Here is a 27,862-nt window from a genome sequence, read left to right as displayed (position 1 = left end):
TAAATGCTTTACCATCCCAATTTTTGGAATGTGTTGCAGGTCTGAATTAAAGGAATGGATGTTTATTAACAAATAAAATGATGTTGACCAGACAAAACATGAATTGTCTTGGGTTCAAACTGCTTGCAATGAAATAAAAGTCAAGTAAATGTAAGAAAAAAATCCCATACTGTCCCAACTCTTTTGATTTGTGCCTGTAAAATAATGGTGTGAAAATACAAGAAGTAGAAAAGCATATTTTAGAAAAACAACGTTTATTATTGTGACAAATGACATGTACATTATGTAAAAAGGCTCCCAGTTTGGTAGTGGTTTTATAACCTTTTAACAGTGCATACTGTAGTACAGCAGGCTACAAGATATTAAACTCTAGTTTTATTTCCAAATAAATATAGAACTAAAATATTAGGTGCAACTACGTATAGATGTATAGACATTGAAGTCTTTAACATCATTTCTATGAAAAAAAAAAAAAAAAAAAAAAACTATACATGTGTTGATTATACATTACACGCTAAGCTAGAGATAGATGGATGAGTTAAATACATACAAGGGAGGGAAACAACAGACCTCACATGGTCTTGTGTCTTTTGGGTTGGATTTTCTAAAGCACCTTAATAGTTCCAAAATCTTAAGTCACATTAAGTTTTACTGAACTTGTTTAGTGTATATAAGGTTTTTATTAAAAATAGCTTATTAACATTATAAACAGTTTCAAGGTGAGAAAGGCAACCAGCTGTCACAGACTGTATTTAGTAAGATTCAATGGTATGCTGGGTTTATTGTACTTTATCATGGTACTTCAAAGCTGCAGTTAAATTGTTATAAAGGTAAAAACAAATGAGATGACTGTACATTACTGCTTTGTACAAGCGAATTGAATCTGAGCATTTTAAGTGAAGTGCTAAGTGTGTTTACATGCCAAAGATCAGATGTAGCCATTAATAATGGGTCAGCATGGCTCATTCAGTAATCAGATTTTAGGTAACAAATGTACATACCAGATAAGTACCTTAGTAGTGAGGTTATAGCATGAACTTCTAACTCTCCCCTAAAATATGCATACACCACATCTAAAGCACGTGATGGGATATACAGAATTACAGAATGTTTCATAAATATTCATGTTTATGTAGACAGTTTCTCATCATGTACACACAGCACAAGGTCTTTTTACTGAATGTTTTTAAATCTATAACTCCATATTCTGATTTTATATATCAGTAAATTAGTGTGCAGTTTATGTTACCATCTTGATAGGCAATTTTTAAATCTGATAACCGGATTGTAACTTGGTATGTAAACACTTTGTTAATGAATGCATGTTTTTGTAAACTGTCTGATAACAGACTACTAAGTGTGCTGGTTGAAAAAAATATAAGTAATGTTGACATATAAGAAGTGTTACAGGAACCAGTTACAGGCCTATATTAAAAAGTGTGATCTGTTATATTTTAATGGTTCATTAAAAATACAGAGCTGTGAACTGGCTGTGATATCCATCTATTTAGTTACATGTTTATCACTTTATTAGCTACCTACCATATACAAACCTACCATGTTGCCAACTGAAGCCCATTTGTTAGTATAAACTATTTGTTAGGTTTCTCTACTTGGTTTATCAATGGAAAATGACCAATAAAGTTCCACCACTAATTAGATATTATTTGGGGGGTAGACTTCTTTGATAATGGTACTAGTTTGTCACTGCTGCACTAAGAATAGTATGGTAGTCATACAGCTAACAGCAAGGCAAGCATTTGTTTCCTAAGTGCATAAAATTTGTGATATTAGGCAATGATGGCAAGTGACCCCGCCATAGAAGTGACTAATTTATTAGAACATGATTTTTAAACTTTTAACTTCTATATAGTAATATTTTTAGAATAGCTAACTAAACTACAAGATTGCCCTCTCCATTTTGTCTAAGCATCTAATCTCTGCCACACGATACTTCACTTTTACAAGTAGGAATTGTCATACCACTCCTTTTTACCTTTACAACTGTTCTCTTGGTAAAATCACATCCACATATGCCTTCTCTTAATTTCCTATGTAAATGATATACGCATCATCTTGTCCTTCTACTCTAACTTTAATTTAAGTAGGCTCAGATACGTCGATCAGGTGGCGCAGCAGTAAAAACACACGCTAGCACACCAGAGTTGGTATCTTGAATACATCGTATCGAGTCTCAGCTCTGCCATCTGTCTGGGCTGAGCAGCCACATGAACAACGATTGACCTGTTGTGCATATAGGGGGTGGGGCATTAAGCCAGATAGGGACTCTGTCATGACTGACGCAACTACGACCTCTGCTGGCTGGTTGATGGCACCTGCACAGGGGTGGGGAAAGAGTGCGGATCAGGGTGTGTCTCTCCGTACACAGAGCTGATCCGCAGCTGATCTCATCTAGTGTAGGTGATAAAATGCATACGGCTGCTGCCCACGTGTCAGAGGGGGCGTGGGTTAGCTTCATTCTCCTCAATCAGAGCCGGGGCCGGCATTAGTGGAGAGGAAGCGTGACGCAATCGGGCAATTGGACACGCTAAAAGTCGGGAGAAAAAAGGGAGGAGAAAATGCAGAAACAAAAAAAAAAAAAAAAAAAAAAAAAAAAAAATAATAATAATATATATATATATATATATATGTATAGGCTCCAATACTAAGACTGATATAAATTTCTTGCCCACACAATAAAAACACTCAAAGACTGAAGCATCTGAAAATGTCCTGAAAAAGTATTTGGACAACTGACCACAAGCTTGTTTGACATCCCATTCCAAAAACAAATGCTGTGCGATCCTTTCATCTCTAAAATCTGCTCTTTAGAGAAAGCTTCATACAAGACTGGGGTATGTCTGTGGGAATTTGTGCCCATCATAGCTGGACACTGATGTTGGTCAAAAATGTCTTGATTGATATTCCAGTTCATTCCAAAGCTGTTCAGTGGGGCTGAGGTCAGGGTTCTGTGCAGGCAACTGGAGTTTCTGTAAACCAAGCTTTTCTTCATGTCTTTACAGACTCTACTTTGTGCCTAGGTGGACAGTCACCTAAACTGTTAGCAATAATTGTGGCTGAAACATAAAGTAGTAGAGGTGTCCCAATACCCAATACTAAACTGTCCTGGTGCACCCAGTACATGAAACAGTGACATACCATTGCATGTTATTTACCATAATATTTGTTTAATGATGGTTCTATGGTGAGTCATTACCATTAGTAAAGGGGAAATGGGGGGCTGATATATAGTAGGTCTATAGTTACTGACCATAGTCCATCTGTTATGCACACACATATCTATAGTAGTTGTAACTGATCAAAGGTTTCTAATAAAACAGACAAATCTCACAACGCATTGAGTAAAAATATACCACCTATCCTGAGTCTTAATTATACAAACCCAATTCAAAAAAGTTGGAACATTTTCCGAAAAGCTTTAAATTCCAATGTTTTCAGTCACCAATTTAATTGTATTTGATAATAATGAACCAATTTTAAATTGAATGCCTGCAACAATGCCAAAAAAATTTAAACATGGCATGTGTACCACAACTTTCCTGTTAATTCATTTTCAATAGATGACAGTACTGTAGTACATGATCATGTACTTACAAACAGGCTTTGTGGACACATAATGAATCACATGTAGAATGAGGCAATGATCCCAATAGAATCCCAAGGCAAGGATCCCATTAGTACCTTATAGTACCTTCACACATGCTGTGGGCACTGATGCACCATTTGCTAATAACAGTCCAAATCAGCAATCTTTTTTGCACCACGGACTGGTTTCACATAAGATATAATTTCACGGACAAGCGGGGGCAGGGGGATTTAAAATAGAATAACTATACTACTCACAAATGATGGAAAATCAGTGGGAAACCTGAGCTTTTTTCACTGCAACGAGACGCTTCCACCTAGGGGGGTTAGGAGACAATAACACCCGAAGTGTGTTGGAAAAAACAGGAAGCAGTGTTTTCATTGCTTTTGTAACGATCTCTAATTATTTATTCTTTCTGTGCAGCCCGGTAATAAATGACCACCGGAACCGGTCCATGGCCCGGTGGTTGGGGACCACTGGTCTAGATGGTCCTTTTTGTCTTTAGCAAGGAAAAGTGGACATCCATTTACCCCAAACAAGCTAAAATGTTGACCATACACATTTCTTTGAAATTACTTGTGTCCAGAGAACCTGAACTGTCAGGTTGCATGTCTTGAATTAGAGGCGAACTGTGTTAAATGACAATGATATTTCAAAGTACGCCCAAGAACATGGCTATATTTATCATAGTATCTTACAGTGTCATGCAAAAAAGTGTGAAGACATCTCCAGATTTTTGTTTTTGTTACAATTTAAAGAATGTTCCAACTTTTTGTTCTTGTGGACAGTATTGCACGGTTCACTCTTCTAAACTCTGTCTGGAAGTGTTTGTGTGTGTTTTAAAGCAGCTGTAAAAACTAAAGAAAAAATATCGCCTTATTTGGCATTGTAGCTGTTTTCAATGCACAGCAGGATGAAGGAATTGGAGCAGCTGCGTGGCATCTCCTGCAGAAGGCGACCACTTTGGAGAGAGGAGGCCATGCCTGCGACTGCAGGGCTGTTGGTTCTCCAAGCTTCGCAGAAGCTATCTGTGTGACGCTGCCCCTCTGTACTTGAACCATGCCACACCATCTTTTCAGGCCTGTGGGAGAAAATATATTAGGCAGGGGTGCACAGCTGCAGTACTGGATGGTCTGCTCAATAAAAATGGGTTATTTTACTATTTAGACATCTGTTGTATCTCCAGGTACCACAGACTTACAATACATAGTAATTAACCAAATAATCTAAGTAATCACCAGGTTAATATGTGTGTTAGAGCAAGGAAAAAAAAACATTTGCTGGATTTTTCTGTCGCTCGGGTGGCGCAGTGGTCTGTTATGCTAAAATCAAAATCTAAAAACTCTTATTCATAAAAGTATCCTTTATTTAAAGCCCCTTTGGCTTTTTTACAGCTGCAGTTCCTCTGGATACATTTTACAATGCGTTGCACACCTGGATTTGGGCAGTTGGACTTTTTCTTCCTTCAGATGCTTTTAAGATTTATCTGACTGAATTTGATCGCAGAGATTCACAGACAGTTACTTTAATTTCATGGCTTGGTTTTTGCCCTGACAATGTATTGTGGGCTTTTATGGATCCAGGTCAGTGCGGTTTCAAACTATGCCTAATTAATGTAAAATCAGGTGTACTCCAGTTGAGTTCTAGACGCATTCCAAGCAGCCCCGGTTCTGGACTGCTTTGCTTGGGGGGGCAGTAAAACCTAATGAGGGGGCATGTTGATAGTCATGTTTTTGAAGCCAGAAATATATTCAAGGCTTGATTTGTGCATGAATGATGACAGCCAAGCTATTGATACTGGCTTAAAGTGATGTATGAGGTAAAGAAATAAAAATGCATGTTTTCGAACTTAAACTTAAAACCCAATGATTAAAAAATACATGTTGATTATGTAAATGGAGAAAAAAGATTATCTAATTGTATTTCATTTTAATACGCCCCCTTAATTAAATTGCCATTACTAATAGAACAACTCTATTTCTTGAAAGGCTTTAATACAAATTTAAGTCAAAGCTGACAAATGTACCTACACACAGACTGAGAATATTCAAACGTGGAAATAGGAATGAGTGAGAATATTTATATTATTGGGAAATTAAAATATAAAGAAAACAAAAGAATACTAATTCTGTAAAAAAAAAGTGTTTACCAGTATACCTGCCTCTCGCTCACACTAACAGAACATATACTGCCGAACTGAACTGTTTGGGGCAGTCTGCCGATTTTTATATGACTCAAAGAGCCAATCAGGAATAAGCAAGGAAATATCTTCACACTGTAAAACAAAATGCATTTTTGTGATTGGTTCAGAGATAATTTTAAAAATAGCCGTTGCTTGCATTGTGCTTGGGGGGGGCAAAGACATAATTTGGGGGGGCAATGCCCCCCTCAGCCCCCCCCCTAGCGTCGGCCCTGATTCCAAGGATAATTAAAGCAAATAGGATGCACCGAACCCAAAATAGGACAAACTACCCAAATCTAGGTGTGCAGAGCTTGTAGAGACATGTCCAAGATGGTTTGCAGCTGTAATTGCAAAAACCACTTCATTATTAAGGGTAACTGTGGATTAAAGGGTAAAATGGCAATTATATCTATTCAACTGAATCCACAGAACAAAAGATGCAAATTGGGTTACACCTAAATCAGTTAGTTTTTACACTTTAACCCTTTTTCTAACTCACCAGGCATTGTCATTGAGGACATCTCGGCCATCGAATGAGTAAATACGTGTTTCACGTCTCATCCTTCCATCAGACTTGCTAAGGATGGACTCCCAGTTACTAAATAATTCCTCATCCTGAAGGGGAAGGTACAAATGAATTAAAAACATGACTAAAAATGTATTCACATAATTATATTTGTGCTAAGTGCAGGGTACTTAAAGGCCAAACCACAAATAAAAAGGAATAAAGAAATAACTAACTACATAAACGGCCAAAAGTAAATAAAGCTAGAAACATAAAGGAACCACATCTAAAGTGGTAACAGATAGTCACAAAAACACAGACAAGCCATGCATTCATCCACAGGGGTATAATGAATAAAACCCCCAGCAATTGCAAGGCAAGGAAATATACAGAAAAGCTGGGTTGCCACTAGTGCCACCTACTCAATCCACCAGCAAGTGACAACCCAACCTTTGGAAAATGGAAACAAAAAAAAGAAAAACAACTGGTTGGAGAAACTAAGCAGAATCTCTGTCCCAACCAGCCTTGAAGTGCTATATAAAGGGAGCGGTTCTGTCAGTCATCTGCACCTCCATGCCCCCTGTCAGCCAATAGCACAAGCAGGTGGGCATGTTACTGTAATCCATGCACCCTGCTCTCATATACAGTGCCTTGCAAAAGTATTCAGCCCCCTTGAACTTTTCAACCTTTTGCCACATTTCAGGCTTCAAACATAACGATATGAAATTGTAATTTTTTGTGAAGAATCAACAACAAGTGGGACACAATCGTGAAGTAGAACGAAATTTATTGGATATTTTAAACTTTTTTTAGAAATAAAAAACTAAAAAGTGGGGCGTGCAATATTATTCAGCCCCTTTACTTTCAGTGCAGCAAACTCACTCCAGAAGTTCAGTGAGGATCTCTGAATGATCCAATGTTGACCTAAATGACTGATGGTGATAAATAGAATCCACCTGTGTGTAATCAAGTCTCCGTATAAATGCACCTGCTCTGTGACAGTCTCAGAGTTCTGTTTAAAGCGCAGAGAGCATCATGAAGACCAAGGAACACACCAGGCAGGTCCGAGATACTGTTGTGGAGAAGTTTAAAGCCGGATTTGGATACAAAAAGATTTCCCAAGCTTTAAACATCTCAAGGAGCACTGTGCAAGCGATCATATTGAAATGGAAGGAGTATCAGACCACTGCAAATCTACCAAGACCCGGCCGTCCCTCTAAACTTTCAGCTCAAACAAGGAGAAGACTGATCAGAGATGCAGCCAAGAGGCCCATGATCACTCTGAATGAACTGCAGAGATCTACAGCTGAGGTGGGAGACTCTGTCCATAGGACACAATCAGTCGTACACTGCACAAATCTGGCCTTTATGGAAGAGTGGCAAGAAGAAAGCCATTTCTCAAAGATATCTATAAAAAGTCACCTGGGAGACACACCAAACATGTGGAAGAAGGTGCTCTGGTCAGATGAAACCAAAATCGAACTTTTTGGCCACAATGCAAAACGTTATGTTTGGCGTAAAAGCAACACAGCTCATCACCCTGAACACACCATCCCCACTGTCAAACATGGTGGTGGCAGCATCATGGTTTGGGCCTGCTTTTCTTCAGCAGGGACAGGGAAGATGGTTAAAATTGATGGGAAGATGGATGGAGCCAAATACAGGACCATTCTGGAAGAAAACCTGTTGCAGTCTGCAAAAGACCTGAGACTGGGACGGAGATTTATCTTCCAACAAGACAATGATCCAAAACATAAAGCAAAATCTATAATGGAATGGTTCACAAATAAACGTATCCAGGTGTTAGAATGGCCAAGTCAAAGTCCAGACCTGAATCCCATCGAGAATCTGTGGAAAGAGCTGAAAACTGCTGTTCACAAACGCTCTCCATCCAACCTCACTGAGCTTGAGCTGTTTTGCAAGGAAGAATGGGCAAAAATTTCTGTCTCTCGATGTGCAAAACTGATAGAGACATACCCCAAGCGACTTGCAGCTGTAATCGCAGCAAAAGGTGGCGCTACAAAGTATTAACGCAAGGGGGCTGAATAATATTGCACACCCCACTTTTCAGTTTTTTATTTCTAAAAAAAGTTTAAAATATCCAATACATTTCGTTCTACTTCACGATTGTGTCCCACTTGTTGTTGATTCTTCACAAAAAATTACAATTTCATATCGTTATGTTTGAAGCCTGAAATGTGGCAAAAGGTTGAAAAGTTCAAGGGGGCTGAATACTTTTGCAAGGCACTGTAGCTGCTGTATTACTATACCAAACATAATATAAAAAAGGTACAATTGAAAAAGTATAGTAGTAATAAAAAAAATATTAATTTACAGCAAACATTTAATATTGTAACAAATATTTTTAACAACTAGGCATTTTCTGTAATAATGTTAGTAATGTTTTCAAATGATGTCATTTCCTCAAGTAAGTAATACCTATTCTAATTCAAATTTTGCGTCTCCTTTTCTAAATATTATGTCAATATTTTAATTATGTGGTTATTGTGTGTCAACCTTTTATAAATCCTTCCAACCTCTTTTTTAGCAGCTTTTGATTCTCTGCGTAACATTTTCCCAGTCACAATTATTTCTGACTTTTTTTCCAAATTGTACTGAAGTGATTGGTCAAACTTCACCCACATCTCTTAAAATATGTTTTTACTCGGCTGGATAAATGGCACGGTGAAAGCTGGTAGAGTGGATGTTGCACAGCAATGGTCTGCGTGGGTTTCCTCCAGGTGCTCCGGTTTCCTCCCACACCCGAAAGACATGCAAGTGAGGGGAAATGGAGATACTAAATTGTCCATGACTGTGTTCAATATAAACTTGTAAACTGATGAATCTTGTGTAATGAGTAACTACTGTTTCTGTCATGAATGTAACCAAAGTGTAAAACATGACATTAAAATCCTAATAAAACAAACAGCAATGGTTTGGGAATCTGATATTTTTCCTTACCTCCAATTACAGTTGTGGGTAGTTTGGCATGTTCACCTGTGTCTGCATTTGTTTCCTCTGGGTAATTAGGTTTCCCTTCATTTTCCATGACATAAAAAAGTGCTGCTCTAAACTAACCATACATGTGAATAGGTGTGTGCTGGCCTGTGATGGATTAGGGCTCTGTCCTGGGCATATTCCTGCTTTGCACCAGTGCTACAGGTGACACCAGACCTACTGCGCACTTGACCAGGATGAGGTACTTCATGGAAAGAAATCAGGTCCTGTGACCAAAATCATTTTTTTGGCTCTTCTGCAGAGTATACAGTGGGGCCAAAAAGTATTTAGTCAGCCACTGATTGTGCAAGTTCTCCTACTTAGAAAGATGAGAGAGGTCTGTAATTTTCATCATAGGTACACTTCAACTATGAGAGACAAAATGAGAAAAAAAATCCAGGAAATCACATTGTAGGATTTTTAAAGAATTTATTTGTAAATTATGGTGGAAAATAAGTATTTGGTCAATAACAAAAGTTCAACTCAGTACTTTGTAACATAACCTTTGTTGGCAATGACAGAGGTCAAACGTTTCCTGTAAGTCTTCACCAGGTTTGCACACAATGTAGCTGGTATTTTGGCCCATTCCTCCATGCAGATCTCCTCTAGAGCAGTGATGTTTTGGGGCTGTCGCTGGGCAACACAGACTTTCAACTCCCTCCACAAATTTTCTATGGGGTTGAGGTCTGGAGACTGGCTAGGCCACTCCAGGACCTTGAAATGCTTTTTACGGAGCCACTCCTTCGTTGCCCGAGCGATGCGTTTGGGATCATTGTCATGCTGGAAGACCCAGCCACGTTCCATCTTCAATGCTCTCACTGATGGAAGGAGGTTTTGGCTTAAAATCTCATGATACATGACCCCGTTCATTCTTCCCTTAACACGGATCAGTCGTCCTGTCCCCTTTGCAGAAAAACAGCCCCAAAGCATGATGTTTCCACCCCCATGCTTCACAGTAGGTATGGTGTTCTTGGGATGCAACTCAGCATTCTTCTTCCTCCAAACACGACCAGTTGAGTTCTTACCAAAAAGTTCCATTTTGGTTTCATCTGACCACATGATATTCTCCCAATCCTCTTCTGGATCATCCATATGCTCTCTGGCAAACTTCAGACGGGCCTGGACATGTACTGGCTTAAGCAGGGGGACACGCCTGGCACTGCAGGATTTGAGTCCCTCTCGGCGTAGTGTGTTACTGATGGTAGCCTTTGTTACTTTGGTCCCAGCTCTCTGCAGGTCATTCATCAGGTCCCTCCATGTAGTTCTGGGATTTTTGCTCACTGTTCTCATAATCATTTTGACCCCACGGGATGAGATCTTGCGTGGGGCCCCAGATCGAGGGAGATTATCAATGGTCTTGTATGTCTTCCATTTTCTTACAATTGCTCCCACAGTTGATTTATTCACACCAACCTGCTTGCCTATTGTAGATTCACTCTTCCCAGCCTGGTGCAGGTCTACACTTTTCTTCCTGGTGTCCTTCAACAGCTCTTTGGTCTTGGCCATGGTTGAGTTTGGAGTCTGACTGTTTGAGGCTGTGGACAGGTGTCTTTTATACAGATAACGAGGTCAAACAGGTGCCATTAATACAGGTAACGAGTGGAGGACAGAAGAGCTTCTTAAAGAAGAAGTTACAGGTCTGTGAGAGCCAGAAATCTTGCTTGTTTGTGGGTGACCAAATACTTATTTTCCACCATAATTTACAAATAAATTCTTTAAAAATCCTACAATGTGATTTCCTGGATTTTTTTTTCTCATTTTGTCTCTCATAGTTGAAGTGTACCTATGATGAAAATTACAGACCTCTCTCATCTTTCTAAGTAGGAGAACTTGCACAATCAGTGGCTGACTAAATACTTTTTGGCCCCACTGTACCTATGTTTCCTTTTTAATTTCTTGGAGATACTTTGTGTAGATTTTTTTATTTAGAAATTGTGTTAAAAAACAGTAAAAACACAGTACGTTCAGTTTGATGCTTGTTTGAACTATTTTAGCCTGAATCTTTGTCATCATAATAAACACAACTTACTTTTAGGTTAACTATAGAAATTTGATTGCGGTCTTTACTGCGCACTATGCTGTTGAGATCCTGGAGTCGTGAGGACAAAAACGCCCTGAATGTTCCTTTGAATCCGTAAGCTTGAGCCTGTTGGAAGCACTGCTGATCAGCTCCTCTAATCCCCAACATGTTGCCATTTTGAGGTGAGTTCAGTGCAATTAGGTGCAGCTACAGTTAAAACAGATAACAGATTATTAAAGAAAGCATTGTACATTAATAAACATACAGTCCTGCTTTGTTCTAGTTTTTATGGTTGTTGGCACAGAAAAGTATACATTCATTTTCTTTCTTCAATTTTGGATTAGGGGCTGCATGGTGGTACAGTGGGTAGCGCTTTGTCTCACAGCAAGAAGGGCCTGGGTACGATTTCTCAAGTCCTTTCTGTGTGGTTTGCATATTTTCCAGGTGGGTTTTTCTTTCGAGTTATCCAGTTTCCTCCCACAAGTCCAAAGACATGCAGTCAGGCCAACTGGAGCTCCTAAAAATGTGATGGGGTGTATGGGGTGTTTCCTACCTTTTACCCCACAAATCAGACCCACCACAACCCTGACCAGGATAAAGTGAAACAAACAATAAGTAAATAAATGAATGCGTATTAAATATAACCACTAAACCTTATCTTATGCCTGTGGCACAATCATATCTCACGAGAGAGGGAAAGTAAATTGTGTGCTGTAATAAAAGTAATTAATGTTTTATCTTTCTAATAATAAAGAATCTGAAGGTCAAAATTCATATTCAAATGTCATCTAAGGGATGACGTCTGAGGGAATTCATGCCTATTCAGTCAAAAGTGCTTCAAGTCAGGCAATAATGTTGGCATAATTTTTAGACATTGTTTGGTACACAGGGGTATAGTCATACTGTAGATGGCAAGCACCTTCCGCAAACTTTTGCCAAATTGGAACTGTATAATTAATGTTATGTAACAATATAAAAAATAGAAAAGAGAAAGACTGAGTTAGAAACTAAATTGTGGGTACCTACCGCAGGGCCAGAAAAGTGCTCATGTTTGGGAGCTGGGGTTTCTGGAGTACTATGCCTGTACACTGGTGTCCTGTGAGGCGGATGCTCTGATCCAGAGTGATGATGGTGTCTGTGGTGAGGGTGATTTGGTTGATATCTGGGAATAGATTCAGGCTGATAATGTGTGCCTGTTGTAGTAGCATATCTGGGGTCTGTGTATCGTGAATTTAAGTAATGTGGGTCAGTAGGGTAGTGTGGTTCATATGGAGGCTGGATTCTGGCATCAGGCAACACAAGCTGCTGTCCATCAGTCTCAGGAAAAACTCTGGGTGGAGAGGGTGTATAAGTGTCTGAAGAGTGAACAACTGCTGCTACATCACTGTCCTAAATATGGATGAAAAAATAACATTGCATAATGCATAGTAGGATAACAATCTGATCAATTCAGTATTCAGTTACAAAAATAGCCATAAACCACACATAAAGCACATGGTTAAAAGTGTGTAAACACCCCCTTTATTAGGTGTATTTAACTATTTGTATTTACTATTGCCATGCATTATACACTATATGGCCAAAAGCATTTGGACACCTGACAATGTGTTTGTTGGACATGTCATTTAAAAAACAAAAGGTTAACAAATTGTTAAAATATGTGATCTTTTCAGCAGTTACAGCAGTCACTCCATGAGAAGACTTCTCACAAAAGTAAAGCTGTCATAAAAAAGTACCTTAATATCTACCTAAACAGGGTGGGCCATTTGGATTTTATTTTTGTAATGGTGAAAAATATGACTTGTTGCATCACCAAGAAGTTCCAAAGTTAATGTCAATAATGTTAACTTAGAGAATCATAAACTTGGTTTCCAAGTCTTGGCAGCTGCACACAAGAACACAAGGTGTCATCTGGCATGGTGTAAAGCACACTGCTATTGGACGATGAAGCAGTGGAGATACAGCATCTGGCAGTGTAATAAGTGTAATTAGTAAAGCTGCCATGGTGGCAAATGTAATGGTAGAAAAGGAATGACTGTCAGGGGCTGTTTATTTTAAGGTTTTGGAGAGAACATCAGTTCTATTAAAGAGGGAATATTGAATGTACAGTATAAAATGACAATATAGAGTTTTACACAAATCAACAAACGTTTCCAGAACATTTCCAGAACAGTTGGGACATTTTGAATACATGCAATAAAACAATATTTCTGTGATTTCTTTATTGTTTTGATCCTTCATTTAACTGACAAAAATAAAAATACTTGCCTGACCAGCTTGATTATACTTTGTAATCATGAACAAATTTTGAATTTGATGGCTGCAACACACTTAAAATGTTGGCAAAAAAGTTACACCATATTGCTAGATCCTCCTTTTAAACCCAAAGATAGGTTGTGGCTTGTCACTTTGGGGCAAATTTTGTCAGAGATTTAAGATAATTTAGGTCTTTTGCCATCTGCCATACATAGTATTGTGAAAAGATTCAGGAAATCTAGACAAATTTCAGTCTGTGTAGGACAGGGCTCCACTGCTGAATTTGTGACCATCAAACCTTCATACCGCATTGCATGTGAAACCATCATGGTACTGTGATAAATATAGCCACATGAATTTGAGAGTATTTTGAAAAATTGTTGTCACTTAACACAGTTTGCCACTGCTTCTAGAATTCAACCTCAAACCTCAAACGTTAATACACTGTGCATCAATTTAATGCAGAAATACTAAGTTCTATGCAGAAATTTATGCAGAGTTCTCTGGGCCTGAGCTCATCTCAGATGGATCACACAGCAGTGTGTGTATGGTTAACTGGCCTGCCACAATCCAGATCTGTCTCATATTAACAATGCATGCCCCATTATGCAAAAAAATCAAACAATGGCAACAATGGACTTTTGAGCAGCTGAAGTCTTGTATCAATTTCAAAAATGGGCAAAAATTATTTATGCAAAAGTGAAACAAATATTATACTTAGTTCCCAAATTGTTAAAAAAATTTAAACTGTGTTTCATCACCTTTTCTATTAATAATACTGAATGTTGGGCTGAATGTTTATATTTAAAAAATACAATAAAGCTGGTCAGCTGGTGAAAACATTGAAAATTTTTTCTTTGTATTTTGTCAGTTAAAAACAGAAAAAAATAGACCAGAAATAACAAATAACAGATTCTTCCTATTTATTGCAACAAATGTCCCAACTTTTCTGGAAATTGGGTTTGTAGACCTAGACCTGAATTTAATTACTGATAGTTAATAAAACAATTAATATGACTGGTTGGCCAATCAGTGACTCAATGACTCAATGACTAGGCAAATAAATACCAGAAAATCTTGTGGACTTAAACCTTTAAAACAGTAATTTAAATTCATTTTGATTTTGTAGACACATCTGAGACAAATTAGAATTATGACTGCAGGCCTTGCTGCATAATAGTAATGCCTGATGTGACAAAGTCTAGTCAAAAGCATTTCCTAACTTTATATTAAAGCCCATGGTTTCAGAATTGGATAACCAACAAGCTAATAGTACAAGATGTACACATACTGCTGGCCATATAGTCTAGATGAACAATAACAGGTAAATGCTTAAAATCAGATGTTTGTATTAAACTTACAGAGTTAATCTGAAAAGGCTCATATTCTCCCAACTGGAATAAAAAAGTGAAACCATTATTTAAATTGCAATACATCCAGTGTGATGACCCCACCCCCACATACACATAGAAATAGATAATTTCACTTCTGTACAGGTGATATTCTGAAATTTTACCAAGATTTTCCGAACACCATTTCGCACTCTGATGTACAGTTCAGTCTCATCTAGGACATATACTATCGTGCCCTCTGGATGATGGCGAGTTGCTGTGGCCATTGAGCTGTGAGATCTGGCCACTATAACCTAAAGTATTGAAATAAAGGTAAGCTTTGACAAGACAGGGAAGCAAATTTTAATTTAGACTAGTGGCGTATAACTTGTACCTACCCCCTGTGAATGTCCTGGGGGACCAGGAGGACCAGGGATACTGATTGCTAAACATCAAAAAGATATTAATATGACATGTCAATACAGCAGTCTGTAATTAATCAAAATTAAATCACAAATCATGTGCTTCTCACGTTGTGATGGTCTGTATGGTCCTGGTAATGCTGATCCTGGTGGACCTGGTGGTCCTGGAGGGCCTGGTGGACCTGAATTTCCTGGCTGACCAGGATAACCAGTTCCAGGAGATCCAGGGTATCCTGGAGGCCCTGGAGGTCCAACAACAGATTCCCCTTTAGGGCCCTATACAAATAAAGGCAAAGGAAAAACTTTTAAGTAGAACCCATGGAATGCAGTGTTACATCAAACTAAAGTGAAACAACAGTTTTTCGCAAAGGTAGACAAGATTATTTTCAAACAGGTCTGTGGAAGGCACTTTTGTAAAATATAAACATATAAATATAAAATAAATTGCAGAGTACAAACAATTTTTGTATCTGCACCAGACAATGAAACAAGGTTTGATTAAACTAAAAGACACATACACTATAAGAGATGTTGACACCTGACTACATGTTTGTTAGACCCTGTTCCAAGGGCATTTTTATGTAGATAGATAGATAGATAGATAGATAGATAGATAGATAGATAGACAGACAGACAGACAGACAGACAGACAGACAGACAGACAGACAGACAGATAGATAGATAGATACTTTATTTATCCCGAAGGAAATTATTGACCACACCAAATTTGTTAATATTACTTTATGGAACAATCATGCTGGAACAGAAAAAAACAATGCTTAACTGTTGCCATGAATTAGAACCCACATAATCTATTTCATATAATTGATTTTAGACACTCGAGTGGCACAGCAGTTTCAATCTTAGCTGTATTTTTGGACAGGTGGCAGTGGCGGTTCTAGACCATGTGAGGTGAGGGGGGCAGGCAGGGGCCAGAGGCTATGTTAGAGGGGCCAATTACTTTCTGCCCAAATGTGCATTGTGGGCATTAAGGTGAAACAGTCAATATTCAATAGAATTCAACATTTTATTTATGCAGTTTTCAGTCTAAAAACCCCTAAAATGGTCCGACTGGAAAATGTGGGTTACTTTGGTGTGCAGCTTGTCACCGTGTGTTCACAAGAGTGAGGTGACTGTAGCTGTAGGGGGAGCCAAGCTGGTTGTCACAGGGGCACTGGCCCCCGCTGCACCCCCAATCCCCCCAGAACCGCCACTGACAGGTGGGCATCTACAAAGAGGCTGTTGTGGCAGAAGCTCTGCAATAGATCCTAACCTTGCATCTAGTCTTTCCCAGGGAAACCTGGCCCGCCTAAACCATGACCAGGATAAAGCAACAATATGTCTATTTATAAATATAAATATGTCTATTTATCGATATCTATTAAGTCCTGGCAGTCAAATCCATTTTGGTGGAAGGAAACACAAGAGCCAATAGACTTACAAATCCAATTGTTACAAAGTGAAGATAATTAATGTTATAACTTTGTATATTGTATTTAAACACTCATTATAAATGTGATGGCTGAACACAATCCAGAAAGGTTATAGCAGATTAATTACCAAGATATAATATATAGCAAGATATAATTACCACTATGATGCATCACCTTTCCTTTTAGCAGTTTGGGAAGTGAAGACACCAATTGTTATTTCCAAATACAATTTAAAAAGTTAGAAAACACCACAGGTTACCACTTTGCATCAGTCCATGTTAGCTTTGTGTCAGTATTGATTTTGATGATTTTATGGACTGTAAATGATAAAATTCCTTACAATTGACATTTGAGAAAAAGTTGTTCTTAAACTGTTGAACTATTTGTTTGAGCTATTTTGGTTGAGTGGCAAACCAACTCATTCTTGCATGCTGAGCCTACTTCTCCTTTCATACCCAATCATGACAGCATTACTTGTTACCTATTCACCTGTTTAACAGTAGATGTTTGCAATAACATACATGTTAAATGTATTTCACAAATCACTGCTTTATGCTATTATTTACTTTTTACATACTGTCCCTTTTTTGGAATGAAATTTAAACAATTTAAATGAGAATAATTTACTAACTACAGATTTATTTAAAATTTTGGTCAGCCAAACAGTAGCAAATTATCTTTTTAGACTGTTCATGTGTCTCAATTATGATATCGGTAGGTAAAGCCCCACGACCCATGATTCCTCATAAACAGTGTGCCAGTAGGCAAACTACATAGGGCCTAATGCTAACCACACTCGTTATTAGGGATATTATTAGGGAACACTTTTTTTTATTTCCTGCATGAATTCAATAATTGGACACATTGAATTACAAAGAAACTCTTACCGGAGGTCCTTGTATTCCAGGCAAACTTATCCTTCCATCATAACGAGAATCGTAGTAGCTTCCTGGCTCGCCCTTTTCCCCCTTCATACCTTGTTCACCCTTTAGTTCATTCTGCAGCAACAAACATGTTATCCAAAATTGTATAGTATGTACAGTAAAGTTATAATGTACAATAAGCTCCAATGAAAACAAACTGTATCAGTAGGGAGGACCAAACTGCCTTGATTTCTGCATGGTAATTATGGATTTCTGCTTAATCCTCTGCTTTAGGTTTTTTAAAGTCTTCTATTTACCTCTCCTGTCTCAAAAAACAAAATGTAAAATGTATCTATTATTCATTATTCTTATTGAGTGAGTGAGTGAATGTCCAAGTTGTGATGCACTGTAATAGATTGATATTCTGTTCAGGGAGTGCTCTTGCCTTGAAGCCTTTGATTTAGGACGGGACAGGACCCAGTGCAACCTGACCAAGATAAAGCTGTTAGTTAAAAAAATATACTAAAGAATTATAAGCCAAGCTATGTGCTTTGATTTTTATTGATGAACTTTTTTTCACTTTGTAATTGGTGTCCTTCTGTTCATACTTGCAGTAGGTTGAAAAATAAGCAAATAAGGTAAAAATATTTGGAGAAAACAATTAAAGCAAACATTTGCCACAATTTAATTAGACCAAGTATCATTCTTTTTTTTCCTGAGGCTGTAACCCTGCTAAACTCTAGCACACCATTGTAAAAATATCACTGCACTTTGTAACACACTTAACTCTGTACTTTTTACAAATGTATCATCTCAACTGTGTATACCATCAGTATTTTGCAAATTTGCACATGGCACTATTGCACTGTTTACACCAGCACAACAATAATGTGTATACTGTATATACTTGCTATACTTATATACTTCACTTTATTTATTCTCATCATTACTCATTCATGTAACCACTTTAGTCACCTTCATTACTCTGTAAATACATATTAGTCTATTCACTGTACAATCATCATTATCTGTTTAATAGTCTTAATATTCTTATATGTCTCCTCATTTCACTTATCTGGTCACTTTTGCACTTTAACTATGTATTATATTTATATAATCTCTATCTTGAACTTCTGGTTAGATGCTACTGCATTTCGTTGGCTCTGTACTTGTTTACTCTGCACAATGACAATAAAGTTGAATCTAATCTAATCTAATCTAATCTAATCTAATCTAATCTAATCTAATCTAATCTAATCTAATCTAATCTAATTCCTTCTACCAGTCACTGCTCCTACACCTATTGCTTACAAATAAAAATATGGCTGGCTCTCTTGCTAAATGAGCAGGATTTTATAACACTTTCAAAATTCTACCCAATGCACCTCAAGGTTTGAGTTAAGTTTTTGGTAAAATAAAATTCCTTTTTTGTAGTGGATACACACATTTTCACCCTAATGCAATTAGGCAATTGTAGCTTAGCGGCTAAGGTACTGGACTAGTAATCAGAAGGTCACTGGTTCAAGCCCCACCACTGCCAGGTTGGTGCTGTTGGGCATGTGAGCAAGGCCCTTAAACCTCAATTGCTCAGATTGTATACTGTCACACTACTGTAAGTCACTTTGGATAAAGGCATCTGCTAATTGCTGAAACTGTAAATGTAATGCAACTAAGTCATGCTATTTAGGATTCACTTACTTTCAGTGAATGAATGTCAACACTGCCTGTAACAAAGAAAAACAGAAAGTAGTTCTATGCTTTGTTGTATAAGAACAGACGTTTGTTTGGCCTGCATTAGATTATTGTTCTACAGAGTATTGTTCCATCGGTATTGTTTAGTAAAAAACCTGTACCTGAAAAAAATACAGGACCTGGATCTCCTTTTATACCTGTAGAGAAAAGAATTGTGTTATGCATATTTATATAACCATATTTTTTTTATAACTTTAATACATTTTAACACACAGGCATGGTAAACTCACCATCATAAAATCTGGAGCTGCCACTATACTCCTGAAAAGACATGAGTTATCTTAGAACAACAGAAATTAAAGTTTAGCGTTCTTTTTTGCAGGGGTTGGACAAAATAACAGTAACAGTAATGAATTTACTTGGTGCTTCTTTTCATTAGCTTGCCACTAACCAACAGTTTAGGTAAATCTGCTTGCTTATGAAATAGCAAATACAGTGTTTTAAGGGGTATTTACTTGTGTTAAATGTTAATTTTGCGTAACATATATCAATAAGGCTGCAATTCCAGCATATTACATTTCACATCAGCGTAAATCTTGAGATAGAAATTAATATGGCATGTTTGAGAAATGGGATCATTTGATGCTCAGCTCTGAGCAGATTGTTTTTACAATAAAACCAAATGTTTCTGTTAAGTAACATATGCTTGGGAATAATGACTTTTGTCAGTATTGGAATAAAACAAAATACCCTCCCCTGTCTAGGGGATCTTTGAATATTGACAGGGATGGGTGGGCGCTGGGTGGCCTTGAAGGAATAAACATGGAGATCCACCAAGTTATTTCATCAAACCCCTGTATATTCAAGGTATTTTGCAACAGTAGCAATGCGTACAAAAGCGTTTAAAAGCTGCAATTTTAAAAAGTAGACATCCACCCATAAGCTTGTTAAACTTATTTCTTTATTTATTAGGGTTTTAACGTCATGTTCTACACACTTTGGTTACATTCATGAAAGGACAGGTAGTTAATTGTTACACAAGATTATTCAGTTCACAAGTTTAATGTCAAACACAGTCATGGACAATTTTGTATCTCCAATTTACCTCAGTTGCATATTTTTGAACTGTGGGAGGAAACCGGAGCTCCTGGAGGAAACCCACACAGACACGGGGAAGCTTGAGCATCCCATCCCCCAATTAATGGGCATTAATATGGTTGCCGCCCCAATCCCAGTTTTCCCTCCACTCCTCCAGGACTTTGTGCCCATTCAGTCAAAAAAGCATAGGCGGTAATGTTGGACAAGAAGGTTTTGCTCCCAAATAATATTCAAATGTATCCTGTCCCAAACTTCTTACCACGTCTTTATGGACCTCACTTTGTGCACGGGAGCACACAATATGTACTCAACAGAATATCTATCTATACTTGTTAGAAGTGGATGACTAAAACACCTGCACTTAAAATGAAATGGCTGTCTACATACTTTTGGACAGATAGTGTATGTGACATGTGACATAAAAAAGCAGTCTTAAAAAAAATTATAATAATACTGACAGTGCCCAGAGGTAGTCCAGGAGGTCCAGGTGGCCCAGGTAGGCCTGGTGGTCCAGAAGGTCCCTGAAATAAGTCCATAAATCCATGAAATTTCGAACACATGCATTGTCCAAATTTTTGATTTATAATGCATTCATTATTTCCTACCGGATATCCATGGCTAGCTAGCCCATCACCTGAATCTCCCCTTTCCCCTTTCTTTCCATTTAAACCTGGACGACCCTAAATTCCACAGTATTAGATATACAAGGTACAGTGCATAAACATTTAGTTAGAGCAGCATTTTCATATTTCCAAGTTCTTCAAAGATTTTTAATAATACGTAAAGAACTAAAATATTCACCGGTCTTCCTGGTAATCCTATTTCTCCTTTTATTCCAGCAGGACCATGTGGCCCCTAAAAAAAACCAAAAAACCAAAAGTTATTATATCACACCCTAAGGCAATGAATAAAATGCAAGAAATATTATTCAACTTCAAATCCATGCTAAGCTTTTCCTTTTTTGTTATTTAAAAAGACAAAGACAAAACGTACTTGAGGCCCCACTGGTCCTTGAGGTCCTGGTTTACCCTTGAAAGAGATAAATGAAAAAAAGAAGAGTCAATGTGTATTATAACTCTAAAGTCTTGCCTAAAGAGACACAATACATGGCCAAATGTACACTGGCTAAAAGTATATGGACACCCTTTCTTAATTGTTGAGTTTAGGAGGTTACTAGTTTGGAATAAATTGCAACATTAACCATCTCATCAGTAGTGTATGTTTCAGAAATACTTTTGTGAATGAATTGACACAAATTATTGAATGAATACTCCATAATCTTATTAAATGCCTTCCTATATGGGGCTGATGTGCCAACACCAAATGTTGGTCATGTGTACTAAGAGAAATTATCCCCCTTTTCTTACATTTTGTATATTGAGTGAGCCCTCCTGTTTGATCCCCCATCCTGTATTACCCCCACTCCCTGTCTCCTACACACCTAATCGTGTCTCCTCACATCTTTTGTTATCCTGTATCCTGACCCCTTCCATTGTGCACTATAAAACCAACACCCTTTTATTACACTAGCCCAACCTTTGTTCCCCTCTTCATTGTCATTTCCGTCCCCCTTAACCTCCTCCTCCTCTCCCTAATTCCTCCCCTCACTTCGAGTGTAGAAAAGGCTCCACAATATTCTTTCTAGTTAGATTTTTTGTCGGTCTTCCAAGCTGTGCCCATACATCTATCTGTATGTGTTAATAAACGACTATACTCCTGAAGACTGGCGGTCTCCTGGCTCCTGAATTTTGCTGAATTTCTAACAGTTGGTGCCGTGACCCGGATGGCAAACTAAAAACCTCGGTGAGTAAACGCCATTTCGAACCTAAGAGAAATTTTGGCTGAATAAGATAAAACGGAGTCAGTAAAGGTTATCCTCTTTGCAAAAGAGAAAAAAAAAAAATGTTCTGCATTATTACTGATTGTAACAGATATTTTCTCTGAAAGAAAGGAAGTTTGATTGTTATTGCATCTAAAAGTAATCTGTGTTTGCTGTTGGTTACTGTTAGTGTAATCTGTTTTACAGCTGTTTAAGAATTCGTTGGTTACTTTTGTAGTAATCTGTATATTTGCTGTTGGTTACTGTCGGTGTAATCCGTCCACTTCTGTTGGTTACTGTCAGTGTAATCCGTCCACAGCTGTTTAAGAATTCGTTGGTTACCTTTGTCGTAATCTGTGTTTGCTGTTGGTTACTGTTAGTGTAATCTGTTTTACAGCTGTTTAAGAATTCGTTGGTTACCTTTGTCGTAATCTGTGTTTGCTGTTGGTTACTGTTAGTGTAATCTGTTTTACAGCTGTTTAAGAATTCGTTGGTTACCTTTGTCGTAATCTGTGTTTGCTGTTGGTTACTGTTAGTGTAATCTGTTTTACAGCTGTTTAAGAATTCGGTTGGTTACTGGTGCTTGTAATTATCACCTTCCTTAAAAAGAGTTACTGCTCGTTACTGCTGTAATGCCTTTGTTTTGCTGCAATCCCGGTCAGTAGGGAAAGTTTTGTTTTGTTTTGTTTGTTTTTTCTGCTTCCTCACCATGTTTAGTAAAAGTAAAATTGCCCAGGATATTGGTAAAGACTTCTGGAAGCCTCCTAACTATAAATCCAGCACCTTAGTTAAGGGAGGGACTGAAATGCCTGAGTGGACTGATTTAGAGTTTGAAAAGTTAATTAATGACGTAGTAAAGAACCACATTAATGAACAAAAGAGACATCAGTACTTTTCATCCAAGGGTTTCACTGATAATAAAATATGGACTCCTGCTGAGTGTAAAACAGCTTTAGGCTTCGGCCTTAAGCATGACTCAGTTAAGGAATGTCTGTTTGTTTATAAGCAATATTGGGAATACAAGTTGAAATCAATGGATGAAAGGTTAAAAGAAGCTGAGGCAAAGGTTGTTGAACTAAAGAGTAAATGTAAAAAGCATGAAACAGCTGCTATAACCTTCGGCATTCACTAATAGATCTTGAGCAGCAACATGCTAATTGCATATCTAAACCAAAACAGCAGTGCCGTCCCCCACCGGTAACCCCCCTGCCAGGTCAGCCATGCTACACAGAGGATGCCTTGAGTAATGAGACTGACCACTCTGATGGATCGGAATTCTTTTTATCTGATAAGGATTCTGACCATGCTAGTGATCAAGTATCTTTTTCAAGACACATTCAAATGCGACCTGTGACTAATGTATCACCAGAGGTACATAATAGGGAAAGTGAAATCAAGGAAATCAGTGAAGTATCTGAGAAACGCGTTGATGTTCAAATCAGAGAACAGAATTTTTAATTTCTTGTAGACACAGACGCTCAAGTCACTACTTTGTCTGAAACCGTTTGCATATCCTTAGGATTACCTTTAACAGACAAACACATCACAGCTGAGGGAAAGGGTAATGTTGGTATTCCCTTAACTTTATCTTCACCCATATCTGTTAATCTAGGGCCTAAAAGCATTTCATGGCAATTTTGGGTGGGAAAAGTTGAAAATATTTTTGGCATGGATTTTCTGAGGGAGCTTATCTGCTCTTTGTTCATTTCTGCAGACTTTTGTGTGGAACCTTGGTGTTGATAATGTTATATTGAGTAGTGAGAATAAGGAAACACATGACACAGATATGAGGGCATTTCCTGATCTTTTGGCTAGCAAAGAACACAAGGCCTTGCGTGACAAAGCACAGTTGTGTTGTGCTGGTGTACAATATTCATGACAATGGGTTACCCAGGGTTCTAGATGAATTTTGCCTGCTAGAAGCTCTGCAGTTAATGCAATGTCACTGGCAACTACAGTGCACGAACAGTGCACAAATTGCGAGCTTTCTTAGATCTATGCAAATACTGGAGACCGTGGATAAATTCTTATGCTGCAATTTCACAACCACTATACGATCTGCTTAAAGGTAACCCTGGACAAAACGTCATGAACGCTAGAACAAATAATAATAAAAGTCCTCATTCTGTGTCAGCACTACTCAATAATGGTCGTGTCTTGTCAGTAACTACCTCCAGTTGGGGTAACCATGAACAATCCTTCCTCTCTTATGATGTCTTCACTGACTGATGCCACTGAGGAAGGAGACGACCATGATTGCATTGAATTATCTAATCCTCATTTTGTTTTTAAAGATGCCCCTCTCGATAACCCTGATTTGATTATTTTTACTGACAGTTTCTTAACCCATAGTGATGGTCAGCGTAAATCTGGATGGGCAGTAACTGACAGCTACCTAACTTCAGCCAGTGGTAGTCTTCCTCCTTCTTACTCAGCACAGCAGGCTGAGTTGGTGGCCCTAACTAAAGCATGTAAACTTGCATCAGGCATGAGGGCTATGGTTTATAAAGATTCTTGTTATGCATTTGGGGTGGTCCATGATTTTGGACATTGCGGAAACATAGAGGTTTCCTGACGGCTGCAGGTACCCCTGTTAAAAATGCTGATTTGGTACAGAATCTTTTGGAGGCAGTTCATTTACCCACAGATTTAGCTATTGTTAAAGTCAAATCACACACTAGGGGATTTCATTTAAAGCACAAGACAACAGATTTGCTGATGAAGTAGCAAAAAGGACAAGTTTTTACCACCAGCAAGTATTGCATCACTTACTAACACCGAGTGTAGCAGTAATAACATATCTTCCATTTCTCTCTAAGTTAAAGTCTGATTCTCCAAGCTAAAAACTGTGGACATTTAGGAACCTAGATGGGATGGCCCATATCAGGTTTTGCTCATTACTGAAAACATGAGAATTCATGTAAGGTCGTGTCTGCTCCTCTGAATTAATTTAGGGTCAGTAGGAGGAGGGGTGGGTAATATACAGAGCCACAAGAGAAGAACTGTATGTGTCTAAAACTACGGGGGCCAAACTCTGTGGTGAAGATTTCCACACACTGTATATTACCATAGCAGCCCCTCCTAAGGGACAGATAGTAAGGAGCAGCAAGTAACCTTACATGACAAGTAAATTAATTAATTAAATTAATTAAAGAGACTAAACTCAATGAGAAACAGTTCACTGCGTACGTTTCTTTGTGTTTCCCACAGAAATACCCAGAAATTGGAAGGTGAGCTGGGTATGTCTGCATGACGATCTGCCTGGTTGACTGTTGAAGCCCACTAGAACAACATGTCTACCTGCCACACTCCAACGTAGTTTCACTGCATGGGATTGCACATGGATGAACAATGGAGGTGTGACATATCGCCATGCAATCAACCATCCAAGCTCCTGGACTGCATCCATCGTGGACACACCTGAAGACACCACATCTCTCTAAGGACATATCCAACATCTTTGTCGACATACATCCAAGTAACAGCCATAAACAGCTCCAGAACTTGGCTGCATGAACTTCTTGGACAATCTCTGCATAACTTTACAGAAATAGGCATTGTCCTATTCTGTATAGTTATAACCCCTTTAAATGTTTGTTTGTATGTTTTGTATTTTGGTTTTGTGATTCTCCATTAGGGAGAATCAGAGGGAGCATTAAGAGAAATTATCCCCCTTTTCTTACATTTTGTATATTGAGTGAGCCCTCCTGTTTGATCCTCCATCCTGTATTACCCCCACTCCCTGTCTCCTACACACCTAATCGTGTCTCCTCACATCTTTTGTTATCCTGTATCCTGACCCCCTCCATTGTGCACTATAAAACCAACACCCTTTTATTACACTAGCCCAACCTTTGTTCCCCCTCTTCATTGTCATTTCCGTCCCCCTTAACCTCCTCCTCCTCTCCCTAATTCCTCCCCTCACTTCGAGTGTAGAAAAGGCTCCCCAAAACTATGTCTAGTTAGATTTTTTGTCGGTCTTCCAAGCTGTGCCCATACATCTATCTGTATGTGTTAATAAACGACTCTATAGTGTTTTCAGAATTCAGGAGTCTCCTGGCTCCTGAATTCTGCTGAATTTCTAACAGTACTAAACACCCAGTTTTATTACTGGGTTTATGTATTTCATTCACACTCATTGCAAAGAGGTACATGTAAGTTATACAAGTTATACATCTTTTCAGTTTGTCAAATTTCTTGCACTGGTAGAGCTGCACCAGTAAACATCAAGTGCTGCTGATGTAAAGTGGACACACAGAGGAGCAGCAAAACTTCAGCAAGGCTGCCCCAGCTCAGAATCAAACTAATAAGTACTGAACTGCATAGCATACAAAAGTTGTCCATCTTTATTTTCAACATCAATTTCCAAAATACCAAATGACATCAGTAGTTCTTGGAGCATAAAAGTCAGCTTTACTCAAGTATAAAATCCCCCTGTCCACTAACAAGCGTTAATTTGAAAGTACAATGCCATTGGACTTTGGAGCAGTGAAAACACATTCTTTTAAACATTCATTTATTTCTAATAGATTAATCTGTTTTTTCCCTATTTTAGGATCAGAATGACACCATGTACAAAGCAAGCTCCATTATTTTCTTTTAGTGAGTGTGGTGTTAAACAACTTGTCTTGCACATTTCGCTGACTTGCACTGATTTACTACTGGCTATAGTGTGTACCTTAAGCTTTATATGAAATGAAACATTAAGGAAACATCACCATTTCTCCAGCAGTGGTAGAAGTCCCATTTGAGTACAGGATCATGCCAGGCTCACCCTTTTGACCCTAAATAAAAAGGGTTTATTAAAGTACAAGAATTTTTTGCATTAATAAACTCAAATCCAAAGCTAATAAGGTACTTAGGTTATCTAAATCAAGATAACTAGGTCACTATGAGTTTAAAGGTACGTGTACCTTAACGGATCGCCCAGGGGGCCCTTTATCTCCTTTAGGGCCCTACAAAGAACAATTCAGAGTAAGACATGAATTACATGTAAACAGATAACATGTAAAACCCACAATAGCCCAGAACAAGTCTCTTATATGACCAAAGGAAATCTGGCATGAGCTTGTTGGTAATACTATTCCAAAACAATGAACATTAATATGGAGTATCTCTATTTATATGTGGTTACAATATTTTTGTCTGTGGAAAAAATAATCAAAGACAATTTATGAGGTCAGGCACTGATGGTGGACAAAAGAAACTGATTCTGTACGCAAAACAAAAGCCAGTCACACTTTGACTGAAGAAAAAAAAAAAAAAGACAGTAACAGTATGGCCAACAGACATTCAATCACCCACATCCCACCATCTCTTTTTATTTTGTTTTTGGCCACACTGTTAGTGTGAACATTACATTAAACACTGGTAATTCTGGCAATTCACAGACACGCACCATCCAATTTGACAATGCTTAAATCTGCCAAAAATGGGATAAAGTGCCATAATTCAAGGTTGCTATGCTTGTATAGACACTTTGTACATTGTTTTTCCTTTTCCTTTTTCTAAAAATAAATCCATAAAACAAAGTGTGCAAAGGGTGTCTGAATACTTTCTGATTCTATTGTATACAGTAGATACAGTAAAGCATGTGTATCATATGACATTTATATTGCTTTTGCTTGTCACATTTAC

General features: G+C 38.0%; 1 protein-coding gene across 5 annotated transcripts in view; it reads right to left on the bottom strand.

The window, feature by feature from the left end:
• Positions 1-237: 237 nt before the first annotated feature.
• The window catches only part of col18a1b (collagen type XVIII alpha 1 chain b), a 71,790-nt gene continuing 44,165 nt past the window's right edge, over positions 238-27,862 (bottom strand). For all 5 annotated transcript variants that reach the window (XM_062997641.1, XM_062997643.1, XM_062997642.1 and 2 more), the window contains 18 exons: positions 27,139-27,180; positions 26,944-27,009; positions 21,400-21,435; positions 21,208-21,261; positions 21,012-21,086; positions 20,865-20,927; positions 19,599-19,629; positions 19,470-19,505; positions 19,315-19,340; positions 17,641-17,751; positions 15,431-15,596; positions 15,297-15,343; positions 15,084-15,212; positions 14,929-14,961; positions 12,338-12,700; positions 11,321-11,518; positions 6,289-6,404; positions 238-4,688 (listed from right to left, as the gene is read on the bottom strand). In XM_062997641.1, coding sequence (XP_062853711.1) covers positions 4,484-4,688; positions 6,289-6,404; positions 11,321-11,518; positions 12,338-12,700; positions 14,929-14,961; positions 15,084-15,212; positions 15,297-15,343; positions 15,431-15,596; positions 17,641-17,751; positions 19,315-19,340; positions 19,470-19,505; positions 19,599-19,629; positions 20,865-20,927; positions 21,012-21,086; positions 21,208-21,261; positions 21,400-21,435; positions 26,944-27,009; positions 27,139-27,180 — 1,797 coding nt within the window. In that variant the 3' untranslated portion in view covers positions 238-4,483. The remainder of the gene's footprint in view (positions 4,689-6,288; positions 6,405-11,320; positions 11,519-12,337; positions 12,701-14,928; positions 14,962-15,083; positions 15,213-15,296; positions 15,344-15,430; positions 15,597-17,640; positions 17,752-19,314; positions 19,341-19,469; positions 19,506-19,598; positions 19,630-20,864; positions 20,928-21,011; positions 21,087-21,207; positions 21,262-21,399; positions 21,436-26,943; positions 27,010-27,138; positions 27,181-27,862) is intronic.

The sequence above is a fragment of the Trichomycterus rosablanca genome, chromosome 6, assembly GCF_030014385.1.
Source record: "Trichomycterus rosablanca isolate fTriRos1 chromosome 6, fTriRos1.hap1, whole genome shotgun sequence".
In the NCBI taxonomy this organism is placed as follows: Eukaryota; Metazoa; Chordata; class Actinopteri; order Siluriformes; family Trichomycteridae; genus Trichomycterus; species Trichomycterus rosablanca.
Note: the sequence above shows the minus strand (reverse complement) of the source record. Positions and strands in the feature narration are given on the sequence as shown.